At 33.6% G+C, this 22,356-nt stretch overlaps 1 protein-coding gene across 2 annotated transcripts in view; it reads left to right on the top strand.

Moving 5' to 3' along the window:
- The window catches only part of DPP10 (dipeptidyl peptidase like 10), a 618,096-nt gene that overhangs the window by 536,806 nt on the left and 58,934 nt on the right, over window positions 1–22,356 (top strand). For both annotated transcript variants that reach the window (XM_040645663.1, XM_040645668.1), the window contains 2 exons: window positions 5,796–5,834; window positions 10,601–10,708. In XM_040645663.1, the coding sequence (XP_040501597.1) occupies window positions 5,796–5,834; window positions 10,601–10,708 (147 nt within the window). The remainder of the gene's footprint in view (window positions 1–5,795; window positions 5,835–10,600; window positions 10,709–22,356) is intronic.

A 22,356-nucleotide genomic window follows, 5' to 3' on the forward strand; every position in this document is an offset into this window, starting at 1 on the left:
GTTTTTAGTCTTGGATCACTACTAGCACCATCAGCTTGTCCTGGCTTTTGTACCTTTAGCCTTGGATTAGAGCTATTATCATTGGGTCTCCTGGATCTCCACCTTGCCGACTGCAAATCTTAGACTTTTCATCCTCCATAATCACGTGAGCCAAGTGCTCTTTTACTGTCTGTGTGTGTCTCTATTTTTATATTTATATAAAATTTTCTAATATTCTTTTTTTAAAATAATTTTTATTTTGTTATATTAGTCACCATATAGTACATCCCCAGTTTTTGATGCAATGTTCCATGATTCATTATTTGTGTATAACTCCCAGTGCACCATGCAATATGTGCCCTCCTTAATACCCATCACCGGTCTATCCCAATCCCCCTGCCCCTCAAAGCCCTCAGTTTGTTTCCCAGAGTCCACAGTCTCTCATAGTTCATTCCCCCTTCTGTTTACCCCCCTTCATTCTTCCCTTCCTTCTCCTACCGATCTTCCTATTTCTTATGTTCCATAAATGAGTGAAACCATATGATAATTGTCTTTCTCTGCTTGACTTATTTTGCTTAGCATTATCTCCTCCAGTCCCGTCCATGTTGCTGTAAATGTTGTGTAATCATGCTTTCTGATGGCTGAGTAATATTCCATTGTGTATACGGACCACATCTTCTTAACCCAGTCATCTGTTGAAGGGCATCTCAGCTCCTTTCACAATTTAGCTATTGTGTACAATGCTGCTATGAACATTGGGGTGCATATAGCCCTTCTCTTCACTACGTCTGTATCTTTGGGGAAAATACCCAGTAGTGCAATTGCTGGATCATAGGGTAGCTCAATTTTTAACTTTTTAAGGGACCTCTACAGTTTTCCAGAGTGGCTGTACCAACTTGCATTCCCATACCAACTTGCATGTTGGGAATGGTACAAGTGGCTGTACCAACTTGCATTCCCACATCCTCTCCAACATTTGTTGTTTCCTGCCTTGTCCATTTTTGCCATTCTAACTGGTGTAAGGTGGTATCTCAGTGTGGTTTTGATTTGAATTTCCCTGATGGCTAATGATTTTGAACATTTATTCATGTGTCTGTTAGCCATTTGTATGTCTTCATTGGAAAAGTGTCTGTTCATGTCTTCTGCCCATTTTTTGATTTGATTATTTGTTTCACATGTATTGAGTTTGAGAAATTCTTTGTAGATCTTGGATACTAGTCTTTTATCTGTAGTGTCATTTGCAAATATCTTCTCCCATTCTGTGGGCTGCCTCTTAGTTTTTTTGACTGTTTCCTTGGCTGTGCAGAAGCTTTTTATCTTGATGAAGTCCCACAAGTTCATTTTTTCTTTTGGTTCTCTTGCTTTTGGAGATGTGTCATGAAAAATGTTGCTGTGGCCGATGTCAAAGAGGTTGCAGCCTATGTTCTCCTCTATGATTTTGATGGACTCCTGTCTCACATTGAGGTCTTTCATCCATTTGGGTGTTTATCTTTGTGTATGGTGTGAGAGAGTGGTCAAGTTTCATTCTTTTGCATATAGCTGTCCAATTTCCCAGCACCATTTATTGAAGAGACTGTCTTGGGGTGCCTGGGTGGCTTAGTCGTTAAGCGTATGCCTTTGGCCCAGGGCATGTTCCCGGGGTCCTGGGATCGAGCCCCGCATCAGGCTCCCTGCTCTGCTGAGAGCCTGCTTCTTCCTCTCCCACTCCCTCTGCTTGAATTCCCTCTCTCTTGCTGGCTGCTGTGTCTCCCTCTGTCAAATAAATAAATAAAATCTTAAAAAAAAAAAAAAAGACTGTCTTTTTTTTTCACTGGATGTTTTTTGCTGCTTTGTCAAAGATTAGTTGCCCAAAGAGCCGAGGGTCCATTTCTGGGTTCTCTGTTCTGTTCCATTGGTCTATATGTCTGTTTTTGTGCCAGTACCATGCTGTCTTTGCGATCACAGCTTTGTAGTATAGCTTGAAATCTGGCAACGTAATGCCCCCAGCTTTGTTTTTCCTTTTCAACACTTCCTTGGTGATCCGGGGCCTTTTTTGGCTCCACACAAATTTAAGGGCTGTTTGTTCCATTTCTTTGAAAAATATCACTGGTATTTTGATTGGGATGGCATTGGAAGTATAGATTGCTCTGGGTAGCATAGACATCTTAATTATGTTTATTCTTCCGATCCATGAGCATGGAGTATTTTTCCATCTTTTTGTGTCTTCCTCAATGTCTTTCAAGAGTGATTTGTAGTTTCTAGAATATAGATCCTTTACGTCTCTGGTTATTTCTAACTTTTGATTGATTTCGAAAAAAATATACTTTTGCCTTCCTTTCAAAATGGTTTAGAAACAGTAGAGAGATATAATAGTAAAGCAAATGGAACAAAATATAAAGAAATGAGGAATATGTCTAAAGGATATGCAGCTGTTTCTTGAACCAGTCTTTCAACTTCTCTGTAAGTTCCCACTTTTTTCAAAATAAGGAATTGAGAAGCAACAAAATGTGTTTCTGTATACTCATAATATTACAATGGAAAATAAAAACGCCACTAAAATATTTAAAACATTAAATACATAAGGATAAATTTAACAAATAGTGTGCAAAATCCCCATATTGAAAACTACAACATTTTTGAAACATATTAAGGAAGACCTAAATAAACAGATGCTGGAATTGAAAAGCTGAATATTATAGATGGCATTCTACTCAAAGAGAACTAACTGTAGTTTCAATATAATACAAATTCCCAGAAGAATTGGGAATTTCTGGTAGAAACAGACAAGCTGATTCTAAATGTATATGGAAATGCAGAAGACCTGATGACCGAAACAACCTTGTAAAAAAAAAAAAAAATGCTGGAGAAGTTTCACTACTGGATTTCAAGAATAACTAGAAAGCAACAGAAACTTAGAGATTGTAGTGGAGGCATAAGGACACACAAACAGATCAACTAATCTAATAGAGTTTCCAGAAATAGATACAGATTTATATGATCAACTGATTTTTAACCGAGGTGCCGGACAATCCAAAGGGGGAAAATGATGCTGGAACAATCAAGAACTGAATGAAAAATACAATGGTATTTGACATCTACCTCATACCATATTCTGAAATTAATTGGAGATAAATTGCTGTCCTAATCTAACAGATGATACCGTCAGTCTTCTAGATAAAAATATGGGGTGTAAGTTTGCTATATTGAATAGGCAAAAAGTCACTAATCATAAAAGAAAAAATACTACATTAGACATCATCGAAATCAGAAACTTCTCCTCAAAGACACTATTAATAAACAGCTAACTGCAGACTAGAGGAAAATATTTTGCAAAATGTGACGCTGACAAAGAAGTATATACTTATCAATAATGAAAAGACACCCAATAAAAAGAGTAAAGCATGTGAACAGAAATGCGTAAGGAAGTAATAATGAATGAAAAAATATTCAAAATTATTAGACATTAGGAAAACTTACATTAAATCATTATGATATAACACTACATACCATTAGAATGACTAAAATTAAAACAACAAAAAGGTGACATTATTGATGAGGATGTAGAAAATTGCAGTTCTTATTCTTCATGAGTAGAAGTGTAAAATGATACAGCTAGCTTAAAAAATGATTTTGCAGTTTCAAGTACAGTTATACAGATATAAAAAATATATAATGTATATTACATATATATATGTGTATAGATATACTCCATACTCCAGTAACTCCATTCCTAGATATTTGGAAAAGAAAAACAAAACAAAACAAAACAAAAAACCAAAACAACAACAACAAAAAAAGCAAAAAACCTGTGTCCACCAAGGATTTGTTAAAAAAAAATTCTTTAGAGAAAGCTTTATTTACAGTAGCTAAAAACTGGAAACTATTCCATTATCTATTAAGCAGGAATGGATAAACAAAAAGAGCCATATCTATACAACAAAATTCTGCTCAGCAATTTAAAAGGAAACAGAATACTAATATGCCCAGCAATATGAATGCATCTCAAAAACATGGTGTGAAAGAAGTCCCACTCAAGAGTATGCAATCCATAATTTGAATTATCTGAACTTGTAAAATAAGCAAGACTAATCTATGGGGAACTATTTCAGAAGAGTGACTGTCTTTTCGGAACCTCTGGAAAGGGGCATGAGAGAAGGTGTCAGGAAGTTTAAAGATCTTATATCTTGACGGCATGGAATGTAAATATATCCGTCAAAACTCATCAAAAACACGTTAGAGCTGTACATGTCACTAAATGCCAATTATACTCAAATACTAAAACATTATTTGTAAAGGGTCTATAAAAGGGAAAGGGGAGGAAATTTGTCTTTGGAGTGATGAGCATAGATGTGGGGATAAACTTATGAGTCAGCCATTTACTTACAGGATTTGACTAATGCTCTTTAAATTTAGCTTTTATTTATTAGAAACTTTATTTCAGTCATCATCTTTCATCTGATAGGCTGACTAGGATTTCACCATTTATTTGTTAAAGTATTCTGGACGGTTTCTTATTCAGCTGATACTATTATTTAGAAATTGGCATGTATATATTCTAGTTAGAGAAAGCCTGTCACCTTTTCTATATAATGATAATCTGTATAGGTAATGGCACGAATGTATCAAAATGCTTCAGTAGAAAATAGATATAGGAACCCTATCGTATTATTGATTTGATACCTTATTGATATTCTGTTATACTTCTAATATATTTCTAATCTATTTATGGACTTAAAAAAAGATTTTACTCTCTACTGTAATTGAAATAATAAGACAAATAAATGCATGTGAAACTTTGGTCTTCCATGGATTTTAACAATACTTAGTAATATTAATGAAAAGTAGGATTGATATATTTTTTTGTATGTCTATGTTTTTAGATACCAAGGATGGATATTGCAGAGATGCAAATAGAAAATCAAGGAATAAATTAGTTAGATGTTTCCTTGATATCTATATGTAGCAAAATCTAGTGAAATAAACAAATATAAATACAGGCCCTGAAAAGAGAAAGTGTTTGATTATAATGTACTAATATGGCTTTAGGAGAGAAAACTGGTTTAAAAAAAAACACCTACAAATAATTAGTAACAATTTGAAATCAATACCTCTGCATACAGATAAAATTTGCAATATATGGTGATGTAGTTTTCATTTAAATCTTTTTATTATAGACTCATTTTTTAAAGTACAAGATTTTCATAAGTTCTTATGTGTAAACAGTACTGGTAAAATTTATTGTATCTATACATATTTAACTTGAGATTAAATTAATCTCATTTTGCTTTGTGAAATAAGATCTTGGTTCTGATCATTTGCAAGATTAATGGAACATAAAATTTTGTCCTTTGAAATATTTAATCGTTTCTCCTTAAGAAAAGAAAATGAGTATGATGGAGAGTGGATTGAACGTTGAAAGAACATCTACCTTTTCATTTTATTCCTGGCTGTTTGCCCAGTTCTTTTGAAGGACTTAATAATTTTGTTTCCCAATGATGCCTAGAGGTGAAAAGAGACAGTGCCTAGTGGTTCAAAACAGTTTGAAATGAGGTAATCAAACAGCACTGGAAAATGATCTTCTATCCCTGGTGACATACTACCGGGAATTCTAAAGGAGTTCACCAAAGGAAAGATTTTATAATTAAATTATCACTTAATCCCAATTCTGTACTTATTCATTCAGTTGAATTCAGTAGTGACAGTGGGATGTCTCATGGTATTTCACCAGTTGAAGAGAGAAAAAAAAATGCCTAAAGGATTACGTGTAAAAAAAGTTACATTAATGTATGCTTATTTTGGTGTTCAGAAGCTTCATGGACTTCATTGTTTCTTTTCAGAAATATGAGATGACATCAGATACTTGGCTCTCCAAACAGGTATGGCATAGGAAGTTGCTTTATGTCACATTTTGGCCACTGTGTTCATTCTGCTTGCTGTGTAAGAACTTTCTCTCAAAAGTTATCTCAGTATTATGACTTTAAGCCTTTGCTATGTTTGACTGAGTCTTTTCCATTAAAATATTTATGACTTGTCTTTTCTATGACATCATATATAAAAAGGCTACCTCTGTTTTATAGAACGTAAGTTGCAGAATAACTACTAGGATCGCTTTTCAGGATCACTCATATAAGTAAACTTTTGTGTAGATGAAAAGAGGAAAAAGTTGTGACCCATTAAAGCTGGAAACCATTAGCACTGTTCAAATTGCCCAGAAAACTGGCCAAACGTCCACATAAATTGGTTATGTGGAGATTATTTAGATGAATGCTTCTTTCCTTAGAGGTATCCTAGCTCCTGATGCTAGTTTATGACATAAGTGAGGCTGGGATCCAGATCACAAAAGAATAACTACCAAATGTCTCCACAACATGGTTTCATACTAGACATTTCAGAAAGAAACACAAGTAGATATCTGAATATGGCTGAACCCATTTTACTATTAACTCCATCACTATTTTTTGCAAAGGAAGTGCTGTGTTTGGTTTGCTTTGTTTTGTTCTTTACAGCAATCTTTTATTTTATATTCTCTCTTAAAGTGTCATACACATCTATGGTTTCAATTATGATCATGTATTGAGACCGCTAAATGTACAGCCCTGGGCAGCTCACATCGCTGAGTTCTAAAACATCCAACTTCATGCTTGGCATCTTCTCCTAAATCTATAAAAGTAACTGCACACCCACAGGTCCAAACTAAACATATTCTAGTCTTATGTACTCTTCTTAGCCTAGGAGTCAAGGACATAATTACTCATCCAGCCATTAAAATCATAAACCTAGCAGTCATTGTTCAGCTTTTCTTATCCTTTTCTGCATATTATTATTATTCGCCTATTATTCTGTATATTATTCATCACCAGGTTCTTCAATTTTACATTCAAAGATCTCAAGTCAATTTGCTTTTCTCCGCTTCATAAACAGCATCCAGGATCAGACTGCAGGAACTACAGTTCCTTTTTATCTGCGGACCGTGCTCAACCCCTCAGGCACATGCCAGCCTCTTCACACTGCAGGCTGCCTGAGGGAGCACTGCAAAGTGTGTACTTGGTTGTCACTACCCATATCACTCTCACAACTGAAACAGATTTTTTGTCAATTCCTTCTCCATTCTAGGCACATGAGCTCTCATATTCACAGGGTCTTTGTATGAGCCTTTCTTCTAAGTGGAATTCTCTCAACGACTTTCTTTTGTGAAGGCTGCTCCTTCTTCAAACCTCAGCTTAAATCACCTACTTACAAAATCACCTCCCCCAACCACTGTAACCAAATCATATCCCTCAATAAAAGTTTTCTTTTATTCACATGTAATTATTTTGTAATACTTATACAATTATTTCTACATTGTTTTCCTAAGTTCACAAGCGCAGGAGGGATATTCATTTTTGTTCCTCATTGTAAACTAAATGCCTAATATAGAGTCTGGTTATTTGAACAAAGTCTCCATAAATACTTGCTGAATAAAGAAGGAAAAAGTAAGAAGGATTGTGGATAATCTAAACCTGTTCTTGTTTGAAGGATAAGCATACCGAATCTACCTATAGATAAATAAGTAGATATTAATATGAACTACTTAATCTTAATGAAATTGGAAAAAAAAACCTTTGATCTTGTGGTCAATAATGGACTTTCTTAAGTTAGATATTGAAACTAACAATAAGAAGCAAAAACATAATGGATATTGATGTATTCTGAATTATCCTGCATTATTAAACCTATTTTGCTATCATTTTTGTTTCCAGTGGCATTCATTATAGTGTAACATGCATCAACATAATGCATGCTTTTTTGGAATTATGTTAGCTACATTTTAAATCCCAAATTTATGAATGTTTAATAGAAACTTTTTTTAAAGCAAAGAAACTAGTTATCAATTATTCAGTAAAAAGAAATGCAGGTGGTAGTTTGTCACAGTTGAGTTTTTCTCTAGAAACTCTTAGAGAATTTTATAAAATATTCAGAATTTGATGAAATATAAAGTATGAGAACGGTAGTAGTAACAAGATGAAACAAATTTCGAAGACAATTAGAAACAGTATAATCATTATATGTTCACTTTCTGGATAGTGGGAAGAACAGAGAAGATGTAGGCATATTTGGCCTGGCTTTCAAGAGACTTGTGATAACCCATGCACAAAATTTTTGGTCAAGAGATAGAATTTGGTATCCCCAATTCATTGCTCTGTACGTCATAAACACTGATTTGCTTACAATCATGAAAGTGGACAGTGCGATTGGCTCCATTTCCATTATTGAATTCTAGGAAAAGGTTGGCATAGAGCTCTATTTATAGGCAGATATTGCCTAGTGTGAAGGTTATTAAGCCTAGCAGTGCATTTGAGAATATAGTCCCCATCTGCTCCTTCACTGAGCCATTTATAAGGCACTAGAATGTGAAGGGGATGAACGCACAAATACAAAAAGAAGAATGCTCAGATATCCCTGTACCTATTTTTGGAGCAAATCACAAGGGGATAATGTTGAATAGGGGAGGAACTGATAGTTTGGAGCAAATGTGGATAGACTGATATGTAACAAACATTTTTTCCTATTGTATACATGCTTCATCTAGTCTATTGAGCTGGACACCTACTGGGTCCTAGGCAATAGAGCTAAAAAGATAAAATTGCAAACTTAGTTTAATTATTACTTGCCTAGTGAAGGAAGCCAACCGTATAATAGAATGCACTGAATGCCGTGATAGAGATGAGTACAGGGTAATTGTTAGAATCTCCGAGGAGAGATTTCTTAACTGCGAGACACGCTCGAACTAGGGAAATTTGTAAATGGTTTCTGTTCCTTGAGTTTAAGGGGGAAAAAAAAGGGTAAAATTAAGTACATAAAGGAAAACAGGAAGGTTGTTCCAGACAGGACAAAGGCCAAGAGAGAGATCCCAGAGGGAACCGACGGAACGTACAGAATTACTGACTCTATCATAGCTGAAAGATGTGATTCACTCAGTCAGGTATCTTGTCAGTATTTATTACATGCCTAGCAATGCACTGTCTTCATCCTTGAATTGTATATTACTTCAGAGTTTTAAATTTTTATATATATCATCTTATATTTTCATGAGTGTCCATGAAGTAGACAAGGAAAATATTATTCTTATATTTCTATCAAGGGATGATCTCACTAATGAAGCTAAAATCAGACTCTAGAGTTTATTAAAATAGTCATCATTTTTTTCATTAAATACATATAAAGCACAATTCATGTGACAGCCATTGTCTAGGTGCTGGAGATAGAGCAGTGAAGAATACAAGTTTCCTCCCTCATGGAGCTTTCATTTCAGAGGAATACTACCTACTTGCCTATCTCCCTGCCCACACACATATACATATGCATACACACATATACCCCCCCAAAATGCATACCTGCCTAAGTATAGTATGTTGGATGCTGTCGGGTGCTATGGAAAGAAACAGGAAGTAGGTAAAGGGGATGAGGGATTCATATAGAGCCGGATGATCTCACTTCCACGATCTCCCTCTCCCTGAGTAAACTGGAAGCACCTCACTGATAAGGTGACATAGAGACGAGATATGAAAGAGACAAAGAACCAAAGGGAATAAAAAGTGCAAAGGCCACGGAGTGGGAGCATGCACAGTGAGGAAACAGGAGGACAGAAGAAGAGATCATAAAGAGAGTGGAAGACCAGATCACCTGAAAGAGCTTGTAGGCCATTTTGAAAGACCTGCAGAAGAAACCACAGCAAAGCCTTTCTTTTACCATATGTATAGTCACTTTCACTAATCCAATAGGAAAGAACTCAGCGTTTTGTCAGGCAAATCCATTTTCTTAATGTTTCCCCTGGAGCAAAAGGAAAGCAATCTATATGTATAGCTTCCATCATTTAATTTTCAGAAAATAATTCTATTGATTTAACATGCCACTAGAGTTTAATTAAAAAATCATCAATTGGGCATTTGTGTTTGTGTGTTTTTGGAGGGGTGAACAGTGACGATGGGAAGTTTGAATTAAATGATTTTCAGTGGATTCCTTCCAATTTTGCAGCATTTTAGTTCTGTGTTTTCAGTAAATTTATGTATACAGCCACAGAAATGTATGTTCAAGTAACCAGAGTTGCTGAAATATTTCAGAAAAAATATATTAAAAATTATATGTTTTTGGTAAACCATTCATTAAAGAGCTTCTTATGGTAATCCAAATCAAAGAGACAGAAAGGGGACTGACGGGACGTAAGGCAGGGAGGAATGGGAAGTTATTGTTTAATGGGCACAGTTTCTACTTGGGAAACATGAAAAATTTCTGAAGATAGATGGTGGTGGTGCATTCACATTATTTTTAGAGATAAATTGACCATTTCCTAAAGCAATTCAAAATTAGGGGCGCCTGGGTGGCACAGCGGTTAAGCGTCTGCCTTCGGCTCAGGGCGTGATCCCAGGGTTATGGGGTCGAGCCCCGCATCAGGCTCCTCCGCTATGAGCCTGCTTCTTCCTCTCCCACTCCCCCTGCTTGTGTTCCCTCTCTCGCTGGCTGTCTCTATCTGTGTTAAATAAATAAATAAAATCTTTAAAAAAAAAAAAATCAAAAATGGTATAACCCATGCTTGAATTAGCAATGGTTGGCAGCACAAAGCACATACCATCTTGAGACTGTTATATGCACTTTTGTGTTTTAGAATGAAGAGCCGGTGTTTTCTAGAGATGGCAGCAAATTCTTTATGACAGTTCCTGTTAAGCAAGGGGGCCGTGGAGAATTTCACCACATAGCAATGTTTCTCGTCCAGGTAAGTGCTGGCTTCCTTCTGTTTGGTGTCATTGTTGTCATGCTCCTGGTACAATTCTTGTGGCATGTTCTGAACCTACAGTTAATGCCTGTGAAATCCATATATTTAACCCAAGGACTAAGTTTTAGGAAGAGGATCCCCCTCTGTAGCTATAAATTCAAACTGCACCTTACCACAAACAGTCTCAACACTCAGTAGAATTATTGAGTCACACACGTATGCTAAGAGGTGAGGGCGCTGGGATCTAGAATTGAATACATGAAAATTACCCAACCTCTACTTTCATAGACTTGAGGACAATCTAGAGAAAATTTTTCATTCAACAAATATACATTCCTTATTTTGTACAAGCAGTATTTTCAAGGTACTATAAGTGTTTTAAATACTTGAAGCAAACTAAATGTCCATCAAAAAGTTGAATAGTTGAATACATTATCATATATATATCCTTACAAGGAAATATAATGCAGATTTGAAAAACCAAGATAAAGACACAGAGTCTGTGCTATATTTTTATAGACTTTCTGATAAAAAGGAAAGGGTTATTTTTCCTTTAAATTCCAAACGAGTTAACAGTTTATACAGTTTTATCCAATTATTTAAAAATTAGAGAATTCAGAAATGGTTAAAATAATACAAGGTTAATAAGTGAATTTGAATGTAATGGTCAATAACAAGTATTCATGAGAACTAGTTTCCTTTCAAATCAAATAAATATCCTAGTCTAAAGGTAAAAGATAATTTATAAAGATAAAACTTTGTGGATAAATTGGAATCCTCTAAGAGAGTTTACAAACAAACTAGCCAAGAATCAATTTCATACTTAACAAAATATAGAGTAAATATAAATGTGCCAAAAGATCCCTAAACAACCTGGCTACTTTTATGTTGTTAGAACCTTCAAGTCTTGTGCATATTCTCAAAATATATCATTATCTACATACATATTTATGTTCAGCAACTTAGTGCCTTGAATTCTCAAAATCTTGTGTCGGTAGTTTAAAATTTAACACCTAAGGTCTGTACCTATTAAAATAATTGTCATGACTTTAATTTTAATCAAAGCTGAAATAAATAATTTGGAACATGTATAATTTCCACAACAGAGATGTAGATTAATTTTCATAGTCTATCATTACGTTGGAAAACCAGGTTATAGGCTAATGTATAATGTGATCTCATTTATATCCTAAATAAATGTGTCTTTTTATATATGCATAAACTTTTTGACAATTTTATATCTATTAAAATGATTATATCAGACAGGACTCAGGGAACTCTTTCTCTTTTTCCTTTCTTTTCTTTTTTTTTAAATGTGAACTGGAGGAAGCTTCACTAGCAAAGTGCTCTATCTGATTAACTTTTGCTAGCTAATAGTAAACTCTGGTATCATAAATGCTAGGAAGATATTTTGGCCCAAAATAATAAATCACACCTTCCAAATCTTAAAATTGACTGTGATATTTTATTAAAATTTTTAACCCCAGTATTTTATATTCAAGAAATTGTGTGAAAACCCAGGTGGTCAAAATTACATACAAATTGTAAATATTTATAAGATAGGGAATGAAGGATAGGGAAAAATGTGTAATACATCTTTATATATACAAATCCAAGAAGACAATCTATTCAACAAATTAAGAAGAGAAATAATGTCTTTTAAAAAGTGTGGGATTGGCAGGGAATGGGGGTGCTGATGCTGGCATGCAGGAATTGAGATATTTATGAACCTAACAGAAGTTCCTTTATAAGCCTTGGAAAGAAATACCTTTGCCCCCTATCAAATGATCCTGACATGCAGTCTAATTCATTATTTCTGAAATGTTCAGAACAACTTCATAGAGCAGATGTGTTTACTTTGTTCCTCTTCTATGTGAAGATTGTAACAAAGCTTTCATTGAAGTAGAAAATATTTTGATCTATTCTGGTTGCAGTTCAGAATCTGTGGCTTGCCTCACTGAGAAATAAACATGACTGCACGATTGTTTATGGATATTTTGACAATGTGGATGAAATTAATTTACTTTGTTAATGAGTTAGAGGTCAGTGGTTAGACAAATAAGTTATACCTAAGTCTACACACCCACACAATCTTAGTAAATAGTTTGAATTCCTTTGCCTCAATTTTTTTAAATAGCTTACCAAAAAAGCTCTTTTATGAATCATTTATGATTACGATATTGACACATATATACGCCATAAAGATCTGTACAATTCTAAACTGAAATAACTGAACTAATTTAAAATCAAACACAATCTCATCACCCCACACTCTCACACTGTTAATCAATTGGTATATATATACTTTTAATTCCTTTTAACATTAAAAATATTTGATTTTCCTTTAAATATTATAATCAAAGCATATATGTGTATTTGTAGTAAAGAATAATGTATAAGAACCTTTACATCATTTATTATACTCTTAATATTTAATATTCTTAAGTATAGTTTTAATAGCTGTTCAACATTCTGCCAAATAGATTTACCATACTATTTTTAAATGAATCAATTTTAATCATCATTAAAGTTACTCTAATTTTGATACTAGAAATTATTCAGAGATAAACATTCTTATACGTAAATACTTATTTGTGATTATTACCTCAAAAATATATTTTAAGGTATCAAAAGATACCTAGGCAAAACATATGTGTACATACGTATTTATTTAGGTTTTGATATGGAGTTCCAAATTGGCTCTCCGAAAATAGTATAATAATTTACAGTCTAAACAGTAATGCATACTGACATTGATGACTTTTTAACCTCTCTTTTTTCACTTGACATGCTGAAAGTGAGAACTGACAGGAACAGAGGGTTTGACAGCCAACAATCAAGATGCCCATCCTTGCAGTATTTGATGCTTAGCTATATTTGAGAGCTTCCTCACTGACTGAAAATATATGTATCTGTTTCAAGTATCTTACTAAACGAAATTAGTAAATTTTTGCAAACATTTTGCTCTCTTTCACAACAAGTAGGTAGATAAAAACTATTAATTAGAGACCAGGTTATAAAATTAGTCTTTCAGACTCTTTCATTATAGAGTGTGATGGTTGTCATTATAAATATTTTAGTGTTTTTTTTTCTCATTTACAAAGGTGATTGATCCTTACTAAAGTAATTTCAAAAAATAAAAGCAGAAAGAATTTATGTAGTTTTCTCATTTTGGACAAAATTATAATTTTATGTAAACTATAGTATTTCATTCTGATATTTTAAATTCTAATTGTAAAGCATGCTTTTCCCATAATGCTACATAATTTTGAAAAACAACTCTTTAGAAGATTAATATTTAGTTGACTGGATGTAGATACTTAACCAGTATTATTCAGTGTATAATTCAGTGGCATTTTGCTGTAATTGTATCTGTCACCGCACAAAAAGCTACTTTATATTATGGATTATTTATTTAGTTTTGATTAACAGAACTGGAATTCCTACATCAAAAGTAAAATATTTCTAAGCTCATATATATATATATATATATATATATATATATAATATATACACACACAAATATATATACACACTAATATATATATACATACATATATATTTTTTATTTCTAGAATACTTTCACTATGAATATGTAATAGCAGAATTTCTCTACTTTTATATGTTGTATTAAAGACAATATTAATAAAAATAAAAATTAGCTTTTCCAAAAATATAAAGTAATTAATTGTTCTTTTGAGTAGAATATGTGTATTCTATTAATATGATATTATGATAATATGATATGGTATTAATATTTCAAATATTAATATCAATTTATGTAGTTCCTGAATCAAACAACGATGCAGAACTTCTTTACCCAAACCATTAAACTTGTGATTGCTTCAGAAAATATGGAGGGATTTTGTATTCCTTATGTAGACCTTTAACTTCTGAGTTGCCCTATCTGGAACTCTAATGTCTTGCATCCTGTAATTCAGGCTGCAGTTAAGTAAAAGGTTTTGTCAAAGACATGGCTACCTTTTTCTCAAAATATGAAGTAAGCAGAGTTTCAATCATTTTAAGTGGTTCAAATTCATAAACATAAGGAATTGCCCTGTCATCTTCCTAAATTGTGTTAAATGAAAAATTATATATGTTGGTGAATCCATTCTCTTTCTCTATGCAGCAATAGAAAGCTTTGCTCATGAGAGCTGATGATTTCACTTGGAACAATTTTAAATGCCATTATTCATTACAAATACTGTAGAAAATGGCATGCCCCCCAATTCACAAGTCTATCACCTAATCAACCCAATAAATTTTTTTCATTAAATTTCACTATTACATCTGATTAGGACATTGTCTGAAAACAATTAGCTCACCTCATGTGATAAACAGACAGTAAATTAAAGCATGCTATTTTTAAGCACTACAATATTTCACTTATTTAGAAGCTGTAGAAGTTCAACAGAATTTAATATAAGAAATTTGAATGGTGTGTAATCAGGTAAAAAGCACATGCATTATTAAATTTTCACTGATACCAGTATCTTTCAAATTTTTAAATAGAAATACAAGATTTATATTTAATTAAGAGAAAATCTATACCAACTTGAGGAGAGATACCTGATGTCTAATGGTGTCTAATGTCTGATGTGATGTCTTATTCCCAAATTTTATTTTATTTGGGAATAAAAGCACTTTATCTGCATCTTAGATTGTCATCCCTCTAGTGAAGGAAATCATTAGTTTTACTGCTGTTTATTCTAAAATTAAAAGTGAAATGCGAGTTTAAAGTACATTGCCATGTTGCCCTTGTCAAAATTCTACTGTGTTTTCATACTAATAATCATATTTTCTGTTCTACCAAGTTAATATAATAGAGACCATAGTTGCATGGAAAGAATGATTACTGTGCAGTAAAAATGACTATTCTTTCCTGCTTTGTTAAATTATCTTGGCTGTGACTGCTTGTCTTTTGAAGGTGGACTGAAAACTGAGATACAGACACCTCCCTTGTGAAGACTAGTCAAGTTCCTTGCCATTTACTTTGAACTTACTATATGGCTACCATATTCTGATATGTATTCGCATTATTTACCTAAAGTCCAGATCAAAAGTAATATGCTCACTGCTGTGATATAATCTGATATGCATTAATAGAAAATAGTTGAGTCTTATAACTATAGAACTATAAAAGATAGGTATGCTGTTATATGTGAAATGAGGTTCAACTTATTCCATAGCCCAGATTTGCCCTGGTGGATATAAATCAAATTCTTCAATGGATTAAAAAAAATTATTATTTTTCACGCAGGAATGCTAAGTTTGATTAAAATTTAAATATCTGTAATTTAATTCACTGCATTTGCATCTACATGAAAAGATAATCGTCTTATAGATGTAGAAACAGCCCCCAATAAATTCCACAAAATCCATATTCAAAATCCTTAGAAATATAGAAACAAAGACAACTTCTTTAAGCTGATAAAGGCTTTCACCAAAAACTTAGGTAATTTAGCATAGTCTGTAGTGGACCATTAGTTATATTCCTTTTTAAAAATCAGCATTGAAACTCTGTATATTGACAGATAGTTACCAGACTTAATTAACCTGGGGGTCATTTCCTAATGTGTAAAAATATTGAAATATCATGAGGTACCCCTGAAATTACAAGATGTTTTATGTCAATTAAACTTAAATAAAAATAAATAAATAAAACAAAAATTTTAAAAAAATTTAAAAATAAAAGTCAGCATTGGGACAAGGAATTAAAGTGAAGTACCTTGACGATGCACAAAGCCAAATACAACGATTTTTAAATATTACCACCTAAGAAAGAGGGAAAAAAGCTTGACAGAGCCATTTCTTGGGAATACTGTTGGAGAAGGGAAAAGTGGAAACTAGAAACCAGTGATAGAATTAAGGACCCTGTAGGGAAGGGTAAAAAAAATGCACATATATATACACACACACACACACACATACATATATATACACACACACGTGTGTGTGTGTGTGTATAAAATAGCTATCAGATTGTGGGAGTTTATATATATCAAATTAAGGATCCTGCAGGTAATTAATTAATAGCTATCAGAAAATATGCATCTACTCCTAATGGTGCTGTCTTAGGGTGCTCCTTGGAAAACAAGTTCCTAGGGTACTAGAACTAGTATTCCTTAGGGACATGGCTTTTTAAGGTACTAGTACTAGAAGTCTAGTGGGTCATCTAAACTTTCACTACCCTTATGCATCTATATCCTAGAAAATCTAAGATTCTTTTAAAGAAGAAAATAGAGCTGGCAACAGACATGCAAAGTTACTATATGAGGTGAACTGAAAGTGGGAATAAAAAATATTCAACAGATAAAGATATCCCTCCCCCCAAATCAACTATGAAGCAGAATACAGTAACATAATATTCCCAAAAGAATTAAATACTACTAAATAAGCACTTGTAGATATAAAATTACCAAATGTGAAACTTAAAACTCAGGAAAGTCTTCATAAAGTAAAAAGAAAAGTTGTAAACCAGGGTCGCCTGGGTGGCACAGCGGTTAAGCGTCTGCCTTCGGCTCAGGGCGTGATCCCGGCGATCTGGGATCGAGCCCCACATCAGGCTCTTCTGCTATGAGCCTGCTTCTTCCTCTCCCACTCCCCCTGCTTGTGTTCCCTCTCTCTCGCTGGCTGTCTCTATCTCTGTCGAATAAATAAATAAAATCTTAAAAAAAAAAAAAGAAAAGAAAAGTTGTAAACCAAACAATAACAGATTTCAGGAAGGAAATTGAAAAAGAAGTAATACAAAATAGTAACAAATAAATTAATGGAAAGATGACCAATACTAAACAGGTATTGCTGAATATATACTACTGGGTATCAAGAAGATAAAGGGAAAAAAATGAATAAAAAAATGAAATAGAGAGGGTCAGAAATAGCTAAGACAGGGAAATAATATGAACTGACATTTAATTGGATTTCTTAAAAAAGAGAAGCAGAACAGTAGAAGAGAGACAGCATTTAAAACCATAATCCAACAATAAACCAAAACAACAGAAATGGTCAAGAAACAAAGGATAACTTTGTGGGGGTGGTAAGAGTATTATTAAAGTTATTAATACAATGATAACATGTAAAACTAAAATAAAATCCTAGCACTAAATTTCAGAACATTTAAAAAATTACAAAAAACTGCCTACAAAAAACTCATTAAACATGATATCCATAATAAATATATAAAATATGACAGAAGTTTTCAAAAGGTATCAGTCATACCCAGTAAATGTAATTTGGCTTAACTTATGTACCAAAATTTTTAAGAAAATGTTTTTAAGATTGGTTCTTGAAATTAATGCAATTAAATCTTTTTGGAAATACACACTGAAAACAAAAGGATTTAGAAAGGCTAAATTCTGATGCTAGACAAGAGAGCTTTCATGCCCCAAAGCATTAAGAGGAGCAGAAGAAGATACTCTATAATGTTCAAGGTCACAAATCACAAGGAAGGCATAATAGTTAGAAATGTCTGCATCTATGCTTCGGATAGTGCAGTAGCTACCTTCATAAAGTAGAAATGCACAAAAGCTACTTGATGAGTGGAAGTCTTCTTGTACCATCCTTAAAGTTAATCACATTATATGATTCACATTATGATTTTTACATGTATACATATATAAATTGATTATGTTATATATGTATATATGTAAATATGTGTGTGTGTGTGTATACATGTATATATATAGTTGAACACATCCAAATAAGAGGTAAATTCTTTTCAAGTAAATAGGGAACATTGACAAAAACTGAACACGTATTAGTTATTTTAAAGGCTCAATAAGTTCTATAAAGTAGAAATTACATGAAAGCATGCTATGATCACAATGTAATAAACCTAGAAATCAAGAATATATTTTAAACAAGTTTTCTGGCTAGGAAACTTTTTAAAAGTAAATCCAATTAAACAATTCCTTGGAGGTTTCAAATTTGCCAAATCTATAAAATAGTTAATAACAATAACAAGAATGATAGTACCTTCTTCAGAATCAGATGTCAGAATAAAACTCATAGCTTACAAACTTCAACAACTAAAATAGAAGAATGAAATTAAATGAGCTGAATTCCTAACCCAAATGGCTAGAAAACTATCAGCAAAATCAGACAAATTTAAAACTAATAAAAAACAATAATACTTGCTCTTTGAAAACACACACACACACACACACACACACACACGCACACACACGCATACACACACATACAAAGACAAAACACAAGCCGGCCCAATTGAGGAAAAATGAGAAAGAAAACACATACAATTAGAAATGACTGGTAGGAAATAACAAAGGACATTTTAATAGATCCTGAGAGTATTTTGCAGAACTCTGTGCCAATTCATTTGAAACTTTAGAGCAAATGAACAATTTCATGAGGAAATACATTTAACCAAAACTGTCCCAAGAGAGACAGACAGCTTACATTGAGTAATGACACAGAAGAAATATGATGTCATCAAAGAACTACACCACAAAGGAGCACCAAGGCCCACATGATTTTATAAGAGAATCTTATCATACTTTAAAAAGTAATCCCAACACAATTTGAATTGTTCTACCCTATTGGTTTTCTTTACAGTTGCTGTAAAAAAGCCTTTTATAAAATTTAACACCAATTCCTGGTTTAAAAAAATTAATATAGGAATTGGTGGATAATTTAACATGATAAAACATACATGCCTCAGTCCATAATCCAATAAAGTGGCATTCCCATTAAGGTCAGAAACAAGAAAGGATGCACACTATCTCCATAATATTGTTTTGGGAAGCATTTGTGTAAATCAGATCAGAATAAACCAGAAGCCACAGATTTGGAAAAGTATTCAGTGGGATAGCAGGATAGATATTTAGCATATGAAAGTGAATAGTGTTCCTGTTTGCAAATAATAACCATTTAGAAAGAATGTGGAATAGAAAGCCATTTACATTAGCAACAAAATATAAAACAGTAATGAATATGAAAATTAAATTTATATGAAATATAAATGTGCAAAATGTGGAAAACTTCTAGAGGACAATGTCAAAACATTCCTGAAAGACATATATGTTGTATTATACATATACACATGTATATGGGTATATGATGTTCAACTTTTTTCCTAAGAGAAATGCAAAATGAAATTATACCAATATACCTGTCACAAGTTGAGTTTCACAGGAAGCCAACTGAGATTAGCCTGTAGGACCATCATTACAGAGGGTATCAATAAGTTTGGAAGGGAATGCAAGGAAGGAAAATTGGGCAAAATTTGAGCAGCAGGGCTATCTGAGTGAAGGCCTCAACTGACCCCAATAAGAATTCTAGACTAAATGGCCCACAGAGAAGTCCCAAACGAGGGCAAGAGGGTTGGGCTTCTATAGTCCAATACTGATTAGGCTGTCCTTGGATGGGGACTGCCCTTGAAAAGAGGTATGGTCTTGGTTGAGACCATTTTCTTCACTCTAAGCAACCCCCAAAGAAGACTACAGATGAGTGCCTTCTAACAGCACTTCTAGCCACTCCAATGTCCTTCCTTCCAGAAGGGCATTCTGGTTGGCATATCATAGTGTCTGTCACACCACCATTGCTCATCTATCAGACTGGCAAAATTCAAACAACTGAACAACATATTCTGTAACATGCCCCTGGGAAAATAGGCACCTTATCCATTGCTGGTAGATGTACAGAATGATACTTCTCTTATGGAGGAGTATATCCTGACAATATTTCTCTACACATTAAACACAAGTGTATATACAGAGTTAATCACTGTGGCATTACTTGATATGTACCTCTTAGGAAGCTAGTTATGGTACACCCACACAACAGAGAACTATGTCAGAATAAAAAGGATTGAAGAAAGGGCACCTAGGTAGTCAGTCGGTTAAGAGTCTGCCTTCGGCTCAGGTCATGCTTCTCCCTCTGCCTGCCACTCCCCGTTTGTGCACTCTCTCTGTCAAATGAATAAATAAAACCTTAAGAAAAAAAAAAAATGGAAGAAGATCTAGAACAATGGAGCATTTCCCATACTCTGATTTATATGTATATGTGTATCTAACTTATATATGTGTGTACATATATATATATATATATATATATATATATATATATATATATATATATATATATATATATATATATATATATATATATATATATATATATATATATATATATATATATATATATATATATATATATATATATATATATATATATATATATATATGGTATATGTTTGAACCATCTACATATTTTTTAAAAGTTTGTATTTATTTATTTGAGAGTGAGCAAGAGAGAGAGAGAAAGAGAGCCATAGAGAGAGAGCACGAGTAGAGGGGAGGAGCAGGAGGGGCAGAGGCAGAAGCAGACACCCCACTAAGGAGGGAGCCCAACTCGGGGCTCGATCCCAGGATCATGACCTGAGCCAAAGGCAGACGCTTAACCAACTGAGCCACCCAGGTGCCCCCATCTACATATTTTTAAAAGAAAATTAAATACAAAAAATGAGGACAACAAAGCCTGTATTTAAATACTAAGAGAAGCAAATGCACCTGAATATAAATCAAATTGATATGAATCTGAATTGAAGATAATAAGAACACACACACACACACACACACACACAGAGAAAACAGGGAAATCTGTCTAGCTATCCATCTATCTCTTCTAAAAAGGCCCAGAACTAATAACATTAGAGTAGCAATGAGCACACATAACCCCGCATCTTTATATCTAAATACCGTAATCCAGTAGAAAAAAGTCCACGGAGAAATGATTGATTACAGATAGGAGGCAGAGGAAGTAAAATGATCTAAGAACATGTGATTGTGCATAAAACATGGAAGTGCTCAAACTCCAATGTAATCATTTCCAAAGAATAGACGAGTTGACTTGAAGGAGTCCCTGCTACCCCAATTTTGACAATTTCAGCATCATAAAGAACAACAGTAATGGAATGTAAACATTGCATTAAACATGCTAAAGTGTACAGTAATATGAAGAGGAGGGAGAGAAAGAATGAGAATAAACACATACAAGGAGAAACAGAAGTTCTCTTTACAGAAGTATGCCACCTAATAAATATAAAAGTGATGTTAGAATTAGAAAATCACTTTGAGATGGTAATTTATTCAGGGAAAGGTCATGAATGGATGCCAAACCTACTGAGTGAAAAGTTAATGGAGACAAAGCTATTCATATAGTGTTCAAGTATCATCCCACTTTTAATTATAAGGCAAAATGTATTTTTACAATGACTGTATCTCACAGTTAATATGTAAAGGCACTGTCATGAGTGGGAAGATGTGTAATGGTATGCTTCCTAATATGAAGCAAAAGAGGTATTTGCTATCACCTCTGTAGTAGTCTTGCTAAAAATATTTAGCCTAAATTAAAGCGTAAAAAAACAATCAGACAAATCCAAAATGCTGAACATTCTATAAGACCACTGGTCCAAGAGTCTAAAAAATGGGGGCGCCTGGGTGGCACAGCGGTTAAGCGTCTGCCTTCGGCTCAGGGCATGATCCCGGCGTTATGGGATCGAGCCCCACATCGGGCTCTTCCGCTATGAGCCTGCTTCTTCCTCTCCCACTCCCCCTGCTTGTATTCCCTTTCTCGCTGGCTGTCTCTATCTCTGTCGAATAAATAAATAAAATCTTAAAAAAAAAAAA

Source organism: Ursus maritimus, unplaced genomic scaffold (assembly GCF_017311325.1).
Source record: "Ursus maritimus isolate PB19 unplaced genomic scaffold, ASM1731132v1 scaffold_1, whole genome shotgun sequence".
Classification (NCBI taxonomy): domain Eukaryota; kingdom Metazoa; phylum Chordata; class Mammalia; order Carnivora; family Ursidae; genus Ursus; species Ursus maritimus.